This window comes from Talpa occidentalis, unplaced genomic scaffold (genome assembly GCF_014898055.3).
Source record: "Talpa occidentalis isolate TD23 unplaced genomic scaffold, MPIMG_talOcc4v2.1 talOcc4.8, whole genome shotgun sequence".
Classification (NCBI taxonomy): Eukaryota; Metazoa; Chordata; class Mammalia; order Eulipotyphla; family Talpidae; genus Talpa; species Talpa occidentalis.
Window position 1 is genome coordinate 7,000,088 of NW_023605194.1, and position 13,263 is coordinate 7,013,350.

Here is a 13,263-nt window from a genome sequence, read left to right on the forward strand (position 1 = left end):
ACATTAGCTGTACTCATGGTATTAACAAAAAACATTCAAACATAACAATCAAGTCACAGATGAGTCAGTTTTCTTGTAAGAACAGAAATGAACTTTACCAGTTTGGCTGCTTTATGTTTCACAAAATTGGCTATCTTCTTTCTGGGCCCCAGGGGTATGCCCATTTCCTTCAGATCATCAACTGTACACATAAGCTTTAAAAAGAGGAATATTAAATAAATCAACCTAGTATAAGATTAACGAAAATTATTAAAAGAAATCACATCCTCTAAAGTACTCTAAGATCAAGTCCATGTTTTAAGTTAATTTTTTTGTTTTAAATCATAAATGAAAAAATAATAAATCATGCATTAATTTAAGCTGTAAAGACTTAGCCCTCCCATATCTAAAGCATTCTGTAATTTTTAATAAAAATCCATGCATGTGTACAAAACTCATTAGCTATAGTCATACACACTGAACTCTCCCCTCAACTCCATGCCAACCACCCAGTTCTCTCAGCAGCCACTGGCGGCTCGCCTTCCAGAGCTATCTCGTGGATGCAGTATCGCCCAGTGTGGACTTGTAGCTTACTGTGAAAACAGGGCTGACCTTTCCTCTTTTCAAGTAATATATCTTAAAGACCATTTCATTATCTCTGAACTGCCTCATTCATTCAATAGCTGTAAGATACTCCATAAATGATTTCATCAGGGTCCTACTAGGAAACACAGAAGTTGTTTCCATGGTTTTGCTATTACAAACAATGCTGCCATGTATGCCCTTATATACTTATGTATTTCATTATAGGAAATATTCCTAGCAATGAAATTGCTAGAGAAAAGAGTAGATATTTTTTATATTTTAAGATGCTGCCAAGTTGCCCTCCATAGAAGCTGCATCAACTTATACAGTGTGAAATGCCTGCTTTTCGTGAGCATGACCACATAACTTATCAAACTTTTTATTCTGCCAGAATAGGCAAAAAAAAAAAAAACCCTCACTGCAACTTTAATTTCATTTTTCTTAGAGTTTCATATGATAAGAAGCTATTTGTTATCACTTCTTCTGTAAAACAACCATTCGTATTCTTTGCCTATTTTCCTGTTATGTTGATGGTCTTTGTGTAATTAATTTATAGAAGCTTTGAATATTAAGGAAGTAAGTACTATATTGTGTCTATAATGTGTGTTCCAAGTATCTTTCCTAATCTATAACTGGCCTTGATGTGTTTTTTTATAGAATATTTTTCTACGCAATTTTCTCTCATAACTTCTGTATTTCACATCATACTTAGAGAAAGGCATTCCCAGATTATGGGGGGGAAAAAATCCTGTGTTTTTCAATTTTTTTTAATATTTAAGATTCTGCCTTATCTGTAATGTACTAAGATGTAAGACCGTTAAAATCATCCTTAATTTTCAGTTTTATACACAAGAAAAACAACTTTAAACACAATGAATCAAACTATCATCAGTACCAGAGATTCCATATCAATCTTCTCCTTTTCGAAAGTGCTAGTGTATTCAGAAAGGCTAAGTGCTTCCAAAGTTTCTTGCAAGGTTAGGACTTCTTCGTTTTCAACATCAAGATCACAAGACTCATCCATAGTCAGCTTTGGTTCTTCAGGCATCTTAGAAAGAAAAGTTGAGAGAACATTAAGAAGTTGAGAAAAAACCAACACTTCTGTCCTATTCTACAGAAAATCTTAAACATGTTTGCTCTACACATAAACCATAATTTTTGTTAATTTGTTACCCAAAGCTTGAATATTTTGAAAAAGTATATAAATTTATCACTCACACTCCTATTTCTTATAATAATTTACCTTGATGTTTTTAAATCACAAGTTTTCTTCTCACATTGAAATTCATAATTCAGTGAGAAACTCAAAACAAGCTAAGGGACTCCATTATGCTCGTAAACCTCAGTGTATTCCAACATACAAAAACGTCCCAGGAAATAGTTCAAATTTTGAAAAAGCATTTGGCTCCAAATACCAATCTGCTAATTGGGCCATACCTGCTTTTCCTGGGAATGTGGCTGCTTCACAACTCCATTGGCAACAGCAAAAGGTCCAGAGGACTTTGATAGATTTAAATCTTTTTGATTAGACAGGATGTCAAACAATATTAAGGAACCTAAGAAAAAGAAGCATTTTGCTTTATAATCTACTAGGTACTTTTACATAATCCTTTTTTTTCCCCCAAGTCCCTATGCAAGAGTCATACCAAAGTTAGATGTTAATCAAGAACTTATAATCAATATTATTATTTTACCAAACAGCAGAACAAATTAAAACAGTGATATAAAGCAATCCTAGTAAGTCCAAGTAGAGGTGGATAGCAAAGGACTGATCTAAACTCAAAGCACTCGTTCATTACTACCGATTATAATGCTTAAAACTTAAAACTATAAATTTCATATTAATAATGTCACCCACTGAAGCTTAATAACTCAACAAAAATTGTGTTTTACCTAAACTGTGACCAGCCACAGAGACCCCGCCTTTGAAGTTTGGGTTCCGACTCATAAAGAGTGCGTGCAGCCTGTTTATCTCCATTCCCACTTTTTCCACAATCCTCTGACAGTAGGTGGGGCTATTGTAAAATAAAATATCTAGCAAGGTTTCATTGGTAAAGTGACGAAAACGACCAATACTTGATAAAGTGATTTTCTTAATATTCCTGTTCAGAAAGCAAAAAATAAATTCAATTAGTAGTCATCTCAAATCAATGGATTTTTAAACTTTAGATTTTAAATCCTGGTAATACACTGAGAGGAAAAGTCCCACCGACTAATTACATGTTGATTCTATAGAATATATAAATACAGGAAAAAGTTATTTGTGCCTACAACTGTTATTATGAATTTCAGAATTCTCTAAAGAGTTAGCATAAAATAGGGGGCCTACCTGGTGGCGCAAGGGGTTAAGACGCAACCTATGAAACTGTCTGCAGCCTTTGCAGCACGAGTTCGATCCCCGGCTGGCCAGGGAGCAACCCACATGGCACAGCAGACCTCTCCCGACTCGCCTGCTGCTCCCCTCAGCAGTGAACTTCGGTCAGTCTGTCTGTTCTGTTACCCATTCTGTCTCTGGTGAATCCTCTCACCCCTCACACCTCTAGCCTGTACCCCAGCTCTTCTGTGCATAAATAAATAAATCTCAACAAATACTGATGAAATTCGTATGGAGCCACCAAAATCCCTGAAGAGCCAAAGCTCTCCTGAAAAAAAAAAGAAGGGAATGGAGGCATCACACTCCCAGATTTCAAGCTATACTACAAAGCCATAAAAATCAAAACTGCATGGTATTGAAACAAGAACAGACATACAGACCAATGGAACCGAATAGAAAATCCAGAAATAAACCCACAGACTTACAGTCAACTAATCTTTGACAAAGGAGCAAAGACTATGCAATGGAGCAAAGAAAGTTTGTTCAAAAATGATGCTGGGAAAACTGGGTTGCTACATGCAAAAGAATGAAGCTTAACCACTACCTCACACCATGCACAAAAACCAACTCAAAATGGATTAAAGAACTAGACATAAGATCTGAGGCTATAAAATATATAGAAGGAAATATAGGCGAAACACTACATGACATGCACCTCAAAGACATCTTTATAGACACATAACCCAAAGCAGTGATAGTGAAGGCAAAGATAAACAGCTGGGACTACATTAGATTAAAGAGCTTCTGTACAGCAAAAGAGACAGTAACCAAAACAAAGAGAAACCCCACTGACTGGGAGAAAATTTTTGCACACAACACTAATGATAAAGGGTTGATCACAAAAATCTACAAAGAGCTGATCAGACTCAACAAAGTAAATAATCCAGTCAAAAAATGGGCAGAAGAGCTAAAAAGAAACTTCTCCAAAGAGGAAATACAAATGGCCAACAGGCAAATGAAAAAATGTTCAACATGGGCCTCCCCAGTGGAGCAGCAGTTGAGCACTAGGTTGTGAAGCTGCCCGCAGCCTCTGCAGTGCCGGTTCAATCCCCGACCGCCAGGCAAGGGTCCCACATGGCGCGTAGACCTCTCCAGCCGCCCGGTGCTCCCCTCAGCAGTGTACTTCGTCACTCTGCCTGTTCTACTCTCCGCTCTGGCTCTGGTGAACTCTCTCACCCTCCCGCGCCTCTGACTGTACCCAGTGCTTATATAAATAGATAAATAAATCTTTAAAAAAAAAAAATGTTCAACATCACTTGTAATCAGGGAAATGCAAATCAAAAACTACAATGAGATACCATCTTACACCAGTGAGAATGGCACATATTAAAAAAACTAGCAACAGCAAATGTTGGTGAGGATGTGAAGAAAAAGGAACTCTCCTGCACTACTGGTGGGAGTGCAAACTGGCCCAACCACTATGGAGAGCTGTGTGGAGATTCTTCAATCTACTAAAGATAGAGCTTCCATATGATCCAGCAATTTCACTCCTAGGTATTTACTCAAAGGACACAGAAACATTAATTCAAAAGGGCACCTGTACTCCTATGTTTATAAACAACCCAAATGCCCAAAAATAGATGACTGGATCAAGATGTGGTACATATACACAATAGAATATTACTCAGCAATCAAAAAAGATAAACTCATGCAATTTACAGCAGCATGGATGGCGCTGGAAGGGATCACAATCAGAGAAATAAGCAGAATGAACAAGAAAAATATCGGATGATCTCACTCATAGCAGGAATTTAAAAAACCTAAGTAAGGGACCAGGAAAAAGACTAATTATAATGAAGAAAAAATCAAAATCAACAAGCAACTATAAACCAGAGACACAGTAATGGGGGTTAGGGGGTGCAGGAGAAGAGGAGGAATCAGGGCCAAAATAAGGGGAGTGGGAACTGTATGGGGGTATGGGGAATATAACCAAAATGAAAATGCAAACACTGTGCAAAAATGAAAAATGAGGGCCTCCCCGGTGGCGCAGCGGTTGAGCGCTGGGTTGCGAAGCTGCCCGCGGCCTCTGCGGCGCCGGTTCGATCCCCGGCTGCTCCCCGGCCACCGGAGGAGGGTCCCACATGGCGTGCAGATTTCTCCTGCCGCCCGCTGCTCCCCTCAGCAGTGTGCTTCGGTCCTTCTGCCTGCTCTGCTCCCCGCTCTGGCTCTGGTGAATTCTCTCGCCCTCCCGCGCTTCTGACTGTACCCAGTGCATGTATAAACAAAACAAACAAACCAGCAAACAAATAAATAAAGCATGCCTCTATAAAAAAAAAAAAAATGAAAAATGATATAAGAATTATATAAAATATTTTTTAAAATCTTAAAAATAAATAACTTTTAAAAAAGTTAGCATAAAATAAGGCATAAGCAAAAATTTTAACTCTATTTTTTTAATAAATTCCATTTTTCTTTCAGTTGATTGGGAATCAGGATACCTGACAAAAATTTTGCATAGAAAAATAACAGAGGATGTAGCGAAAGGTAAAGAAGGAACTTCAAGGAATAAAAATCTTTCTTGATTTCAGAATGGCCATAGTGAAAGTTCATGAACATCCACAGAAAAAGAAAACACCTTTACAATGGGCCCTGCCATAGAGAGAATGCCATAGAGAGAATGTTTGAGTGAAAAGTTTTATGAAACTATATGCCCTGAAACAGTTAACATTCACTAAAATCCAAGTATGTCATCAGCCCTGTGTCCCACCAAAAATATTACCCACATCTGTGGTTCTCAAATGGGACCATTCAAAATTGAGTGGGGGCATTTTCAGTTGTCACAGGACCTGGTGAGTGCTGCTGGCGTTTGGATCAAGAATTCCAGATTGCCTACACCACAGGCAAAGTCTGCAGAACAAAGAACTTCCCTGCCAAGAGTCTCCACTGAAATACCAGGTCACAGTTCTCAAGCACAGCAATTTTACTCTCCAGGGAACATATGGCAACCACTAGAGACATTTTTGGAGTACAGGGGGCGGATGTCACTGTTACCTAGTGGACAGAGGCCAGAGATGCCGCTGAATATTCTACAACATACGGCACAGCCACCCTCCCTAAACCACATAAATTACAATAGTACTTTATAACCAGCTTACAATTCTTAAGAGTCTTTTAAACATTTACAATGGGAACAAACACACAACACATATACACACACTGATGCCCCACAGAGATTAAAGTAACATATAAACTCAACAGCCGTTATGTTAGAGCAAATATTTAATTAACGTATTTGTTGAAGTTGTACTAAACTATTTCATATTATGATTTTAATTTTCATCTAAGTTTGAATTATCTGAAAAACAAGTTATCCACATACCTGTCAACCCCTGTGGCATCCCCACCCAAGGAACTATGCCAGTGAACCGGAAGGAACTCCACTCTGCTTATTTTCTGGTCATCTAAAGATTTCTTGAAATGTGTCTGAAGCAATTTGAGAGAAACCACCCTAAAATCATCCACTTAAAAAGAAAACAGGGGGATAAATGAAACTGATTAAATTTCCCTAGTCTGTTAATTATCAAATGCCTCAAATATGCCACTATTTTTTGTAACACAAACTTTTCAAGGAGAGAGGAAAAAAAGGTTCACAAAATTAGTCAAAAAAACCCAGGCTTTAAGGAATTGCTTGCTAACTTTTCATTTGTTTCAGAGGAAAGTATAAATGAATGGAAAACATTAGTTTAACCACCCTCCCAAAATGCAGCATGGCCCAGACCCTGGAATCAAGCTTCCTGCCGAGGGAACCCTGCTCCAGAACCCAACCATCTCATTCCTCACCTAAGAGCGTGTGTGCGTGTGCCCAGAGCTACACATGCCTTAAAAGCATATCACACACAAATTATTCCCCGGCAACTCTAAAATCTCCTCTCACAGTCACTCAGCCAATAGAATATAGCTGAAAGGTATGTTAAAAATTAACATTTAAAAGCTTTCCTATTGGCTCTCAAATCATTCCATGAAATTAAGTAACGCTTACCACATTCAATAATACTTCTAAAGCGCAAGTCACACACGGGTCCAATGCCATGCACCATGAACACCAAATGGTCAACCTGCGGCATTTCTCCTAGAAAAGAAACAAACACACACACACACACACACCCCACCTAGATTTGTTTGGGTTTTCTTAACAGAACAGCAATAGTCTAGATCGCCTTCCTGTCACTGCAAACCTGCCAAACTAATAAACCCCACTCACCTCTAACAAATTATAAGAACAAAGTCCCAAGTCTGTCTTGGCAAATGACAATAAATTTGACCAAGAAGTGAAGGAAGCAAACCATCTCTGATCCCAGAGGCTACCAGCATACGGTGCCAGAAGTTCTGTCCCTATAAAGACTCCATAACCTTATGATTTCTTCGAACTCCTCAGATACTAAGCCCCACATGGAAAAACAAACTGCAATATAAAACTTTTAAATCTTTTCCCAAAATCCTCCCCTTTGTTAAATTCACACTTACTATATAGGGACATTTCCAAGTTAAACCTACTACCGTACTCTGAGTATTTCATTCAGATTCATTATGAGTGCATTTGCTTTGTAATCTCATAAGACAATGAAACAACCATGATGTCTGTAATTGTCGAAATAAAATCCAAACTTTAAATGGCACGACAGGAGAAACCAAAGCATACCCACTGGAGCAGCGGGATGGCAAACTATAGCCCATGGGTCAAATCCTGCTCGCTGCCTGATTTTATAAATAAAGTTTTATTAGAATGGCAGTTATGGCCATGTGCTTACATACTGTCTATAAATGCTTTCACACTATAACAGCAGAGTTGAGAAATACCACAGAATGTATATGACCTGCAAAGCCTAAAATATTTACCGTGTAAGTCTTTATAGAACAAGTCTGTTAATTCCTGCACTTTATTAATACAAACTATTTGAGGCCAGGGCCTCCTTGGTGGCACAGGGGTTAAGTCTCAGTACTATCAAGCTATCCCCAGCCACGAAAGCATAAGTTTGATAGCCAGCTAGGGAGCTGATCCACATGGCACAGAAGACCTCTGTCTCGCCCGCTGCTCCCCACAGCAGTGTATTTCAGTAGATCTGGCCTGTTCTGCTCCCCACTCTGTATCGGGTGAATCCTCTCACGCCCCACACCTCTGGCCTATACCCCAGTTCTTGTATGCATAAATAAATAAAATAAACCTTTGAAAAAAAAAAAAAAAGACCTAGTTGAGGCCAAGACAAAGCAAGCCCAAAATACTGCCAAAAGTCCAGCTTCAACCAGCCGAAGAGCTTTTTCACAACAATACATATTTTGGAATCTGTATTACATGTTTCATGTATCTTCAACAAATTCTAAATTTAAAAAAAGATATAAAAGTAATAAAATTAAAGAAAGATACATACCAAACTGGCTGATTTATTTTATGGCAGGGAATCCTAAAAATTGTTTCTTCTTTAATCATTCTAAAAACTGATGCTAAAATGGGGAAGCCTAAAAATGACGTTGGTCTTAAATGCACTACTTTACATACCAGCAGGAATCTCATCAAGGTTGTCATCAATTCCGCGCTTTACAACCCTGGGCCTTGTCTGTCCATCCTGTGTGGTCCCCCACTCATCTGGCATTGATGAAGGCTGGAACTGAACAATAACCTTCAAGATACAACAGAAGGATTATTACAGAACTCACAACCAAATTCATTTGCACTACAGGCTTAAGTAATATATTTCAACAAATAGCTATTTCATACCCTGGATAGTATTTAAGTCAAGCACTAGTACTGTTTCCCCGAAACCAACTGTATAACAGATATGGTAGTGCTCATTAACCCTTAACACTGAACAAATCAATTACCATTATTTCCAAAGCAGATGTTGAAAAAATAAAACAACTAAATCTGAAGAGTATACCTTGATTTGAAAATACAACATAAAAATCCTAGTTTACAAATAAGAAATCAAGGGAACGTTATCAGCAACAGAGGAGTTTTTGCCTTATAAATACATGTAAGTAAAATTCTTTAAGCACTAAGATTCTTGGTTAACTTATAAATTCAATTTCAATGACAAAAACTGATTTATCCAACACTGTTTAGGAAGACATACATTCTGCTACATCAACTGCATTAACCTCAGCCTGTGTCACATGGAAAAAATTTTTTAAGTATGCAAGATTATGTTTGCATTAATAAAACAAAAACAAAAAAGTTAAGAGTGGCTACCATGCAGAGGGGGAGGTGGGGAATGCAGAAGATTTGCATTTGATATCTTCTTACAACATTTAAATTTTGCTGTGATGTTTTTATTTTTATTTATTTCAATACCAATAGAGGTGGTTTGATTTTTTATTGTAGAAAAGTACAAAAAAAACACCCTATAAATAGCCTATGTTCTGAGAAAATTATATGACCCCAAGAGGTAAACCTTATTGCAGGTGAGGAACCTGGAGCTCAGGGAAATTAAAGATGGTAAATGAAAGAATCTGACCACCACGAATCGGTATCTTAAAAGAAAAACAAAAAATGTTTGTGGAGACAATACAGATAAAAAGAGGAAGAACATATTTTTCCTTTAAAGAGGAAATGAACTATCATCAAGGGCAGGATAGGCAAACTACGGTTTGCAGGCCAAACCTGGCCCACCACCAGCTTTTTTAAATAAAGCTGCACTGAAAACATACCTGTCAGTTTACATATTGTTGCAAGTGTTTCAGGCTACAGTGGCTGAGCTGGAAGCTCCAATAGAGACAATATAGCCTATGGGGCCTTAAATATTTACTCTCTGGCCCTTTATTAAAAGATAAAAGAAGTATGCCAGCCCCTAATCAAGTATATAAAATTACCAAGCAGACGAAATGTCAGCTAACACGTTGCCATAAACAGAAACTTTGTAAAGCAAATAAAAATGTAAATTTCATTTTTATTTCTACAATCATCATGAACTTTAGTAAATTGAAAAGGAATGCACTTGATGTAAATACATTTCTACTGCAGACACTAATAAAATACTAAACACATTTAGCAAAATAATAATTTAAGTAAACACTTTAATATCTTAAACAATATCATTACCTTTGGGTTGTGCATAACAATTGTCTCTCCACTTGGGAACTCTAACCTGCGGTGCCACTGATTTGTGGTTACAGCTTTTTTATATTCTGCCTACAATAATAAAAACAACATATATAATCCACTCTGACAAATTGAGAGAATGTATGGAAGAAAAAATAATAAAAATATCACCAAGAAGGTAATAAAAATAATAGCAACTCTGTCATACTAACTGGTTACCATACTTATCACTTTACATATGTTCCCTTATTAATTACTCTCAATCACTCCCAAATCATGTTAAACAAGATTCTGACAATTTAATAGTTTCCTAGGGTTGCCACAACAAAGTACTACATCTGAGGGGCTTCAAACAACAGAAATGTATAGTTTTACAGTGCTGGAGGTTAGAAGTCTGGAATCAAGGTGACGGCACGGCCCTACTTCCTCTGAAACTGACAGGGAACGCCTTCCTCCCCTTCGCAGCTGCTGCTGGTTTGCTGGCAATCTTCAGTGTTCCTTGGCTTATAGATGCATCCTCTAATCCTCTCGTTTCACATGGTGTGTGTCCATGGTGTGTGTCTTATAAGAAAACCAGTCAAAGTGGAGTAGGGACCCACCCCACTCCATATAACAGTCCTGTTGACTATTACATATATAACAACCCTATTTTCAAATAAGGTCACATTCTGACTTTGACGTTAGAATTTCAACAAATCTTTGGGGGGGGGGGCTTGGTAGTGGGGTCATAATTCAAACCCTAGCAGACATTTTAAGTTCACAAATGTACAAGGTTACACACTGCTAAGTAGCAAAGGCAGAACTGCAGGTCAACATCAGCTGCAACTTTCTGACTCCAAAGACCTGGCTGCTCAAGCACTTTCTTATTCTTCCACCAGGTATAGTATTCTGCTTTCTATAAGGCAAAACCCTGCAGGTCTCTTGGAGAAAGATAAGCTAAGTAAGACACATACACTGTCCAAGATTTGTTGCTTTGTTTTGGTTTTTTTGGGTCATTACTAACAGTGGTTACTGGATAATCGTGCCAAAATGTAAATCTTTTTGTCAGTCCCAGTATCTCATCATCAATCCCTATCCATTCAACCCTCTTATTTTGTATTTTTTCTTTTTAAACATACTGTAATTTTAAAAATATATATTTAAAAAAAGGAAAGTTCATTATTTTCACTTCATACTCCCTCTCAATTTAATTATATATTATTATTATAACAATAAATCCTATCTGGCAGCATCAGTTTCCATATATTCTTCTTCAAATCAGTCTTGGTTATTCTTACATTTTCACCTTCCATAAAAATTTAGAAGCAGTTTGCAGATTTTACCTAAAAAACCTTGATGTTGTAAGAACACAGGAGCAACCTCTGAGCCAGTGGGTGGCACTCAGTCACTGGATGATAGAAAGTAGAGCTTTCTAAATCCTACCCTCAAAGAGGGTAGTGGGGAAAAAGTAACAGAGCTGAGACGTCTGGTAGTTAAACTGCTGGTGAAGAAGGGTGTCTGTGGAGAAGCTGCAAGCTTGCCACATGTGGCTTTGTTTCTTGTTTTAATTTTTCATAGAAGATCTAGGGCGTAGGCCAGAGGTGCGGGGGGGGGGAGGGGGCGGAGGGGGTGAGAGGATTCATCAGAGCCAGAGCAGGGAACAGAACAGGCAGATCTACTGAAATACACCTGAGGGGAGCAGCAGGCGAGACAGCTAACCCTATGTGGGTTAGCTCCCTGGCTGGGAATGGAACTCAGGTCACAGCAGTCATAGCGCTTAGACATTAACACCTAGGCCATCAGGGAGGCCCTACATGTGGCTTTGGCTTGGGCCTTGGTCTCTGCTCAGCAGACACTATCTGGGACAGGAGAGACTGCATCCAGTCAGTGGCAGCCTCTCTTGCTCTCTCCCTGTATAAATAAATCCTGTTGTTGTTTCTCACCATATGTCTGCTTTTGAGTGGTGTCCTGAAGTTAGTTGTAAGCACTCCAGTGAGGACCCCAAGTCATCATTTATGTCTTTCAATTCTATTCTGAAGTTTTTTTCCATAAAGTATATGTGTATTTTTGGAACTTTTTCCTACTTAGTATACAGTTTCCTAAGTGTTATAAATAGTAACTTTTTTTTTTTTAATTTATTTATACAAGAACGGGGGTACAGGCCAGAGGCGCGGGAGGGTGAGAGGATTCACCAGAGACAGAGCGGGGCAACAGAACAGGCAGACTGACGAAATACACTGCTGAGGGGAGCAGCAGGTGAGACAGGAAAGGTCTCCTCGCCATGTGGGTTGTTCCGAGGCCGGCGAGGATTGAATGGGCACTGCAGAGGCTGCGGACAGCTTCACAGCGCTGCGCTCAACCACCTGAGCCACCAGTGGAGGCCCAGTATCGTCTTTATTATGGTTTCTAGTTAGCTATTTCTACCACATAGGAATTCTATAAATTGGTATATGCTCATTTTATATCCAAAGACTTGCTAAATTCTTACATTGGTATACAGTGATGTAATTTATAGGAAATACACATATTTGGTTATTCAGGTGACCAAATATATTCCTCATACATATGTGAGTCTCACCTACAGTTCCTATCTCACAGTTCCCCCAAAAGCCTTGAAATTTCCCAAGTGTTCCAGAATGATAAAGGTGTCTTTTGCTCTACTTGGGAAGACAACTTTTGGAAAACACTTGGAGAATGGGGGCTGGTTACCAGAGAACCAAAATGATCAGAGGGTAGAACTTTCATTTCCACTCCTAGATTTCTTAGGAGAAAGGGCGAGGATGGAGTTCAGTTGCCACTGATCAGTGATTTAATCACTCAGGCCTATGTAATAAAGTCTCCACAAAATCCCACGAGGAAGGAGGAGCCTCCCTGCTGGCACAAAGGGTTAAGTCTCAGCACTATGAAGCAACTGGCAACCACTGCAGCACGAGTTCAACCCCCAGCCAGGGAGCTAACCCACATGGCGTAGCAGACCTCTCCTGTCTCGCCTGCTGCTCCCCTCAGCAGTGTATTTCAGTAGATCTGCCCGTTCTGCTCCCCACTCTGTCTCTGGTGAATCCTCTCACCCCACCTATACCCCAGCTCTTGTATGCATAAATAAAATAAATCTTAAAAAAAAAAAATCCCAAGAAGGAGGTTCAGCTTGGTGAAAATATGGAGAACGGCCTCCCGCAAGAGGGCACAGAACGCCACATCTTTTTCCCGTATCTTGCCCTACTCATCTCTTTTCTATGCTTACATGTGTAGTCAGCAACAGATCCCAACAGCCTAAGTTCTTCTAAAGGTTTGATACAAGTACATTATTAGATTT

At 38.8% G+C, this 13,263-nt stretch overlaps 1 protein-coding gene across 2 annotated transcripts in view; it reads right to left on the reverse strand.

Annotated features, from left to right (window-relative positions):
• SEC23IP (SEC23 interacting protein) overlaps positions 1-13,263 on the reverse strand; it is a 37,954-nt gene that overhangs the window by 15,255 nt on the left and 9,436 nt on the right. For both annotated transcript variants that reach the window (XM_037495756.2, XM_054689979.1), the window contains exons 5-12: positions 9,972-10,061; positions 8,433-8,553; positions 6,918-7,007; positions 6,258-6,399; positions 2,458-2,666; positions 2,002-2,120; positions 1,460-1,612; positions 99-194 (exon numbers count right to left, since the gene is read on the reverse strand). In XM_037495756.2, coding sequence (XP_037351653.1) covers positions 99-194; positions 1,460-1,612; positions 2,002-2,120; positions 2,458-2,666; positions 6,258-6,399; positions 6,918-7,007; positions 8,433-8,553; positions 9,972-10,061 — 1,020 coding nt within the window. The remainder of the gene's footprint in view (positions 1-98; positions 195-1,459; positions 1,613-2,001; positions 2,121-2,457; positions 2,667-6,257; positions 6,400-6,917; positions 7,008-8,432; positions 8,554-9,971; positions 10,062-13,263) is intronic.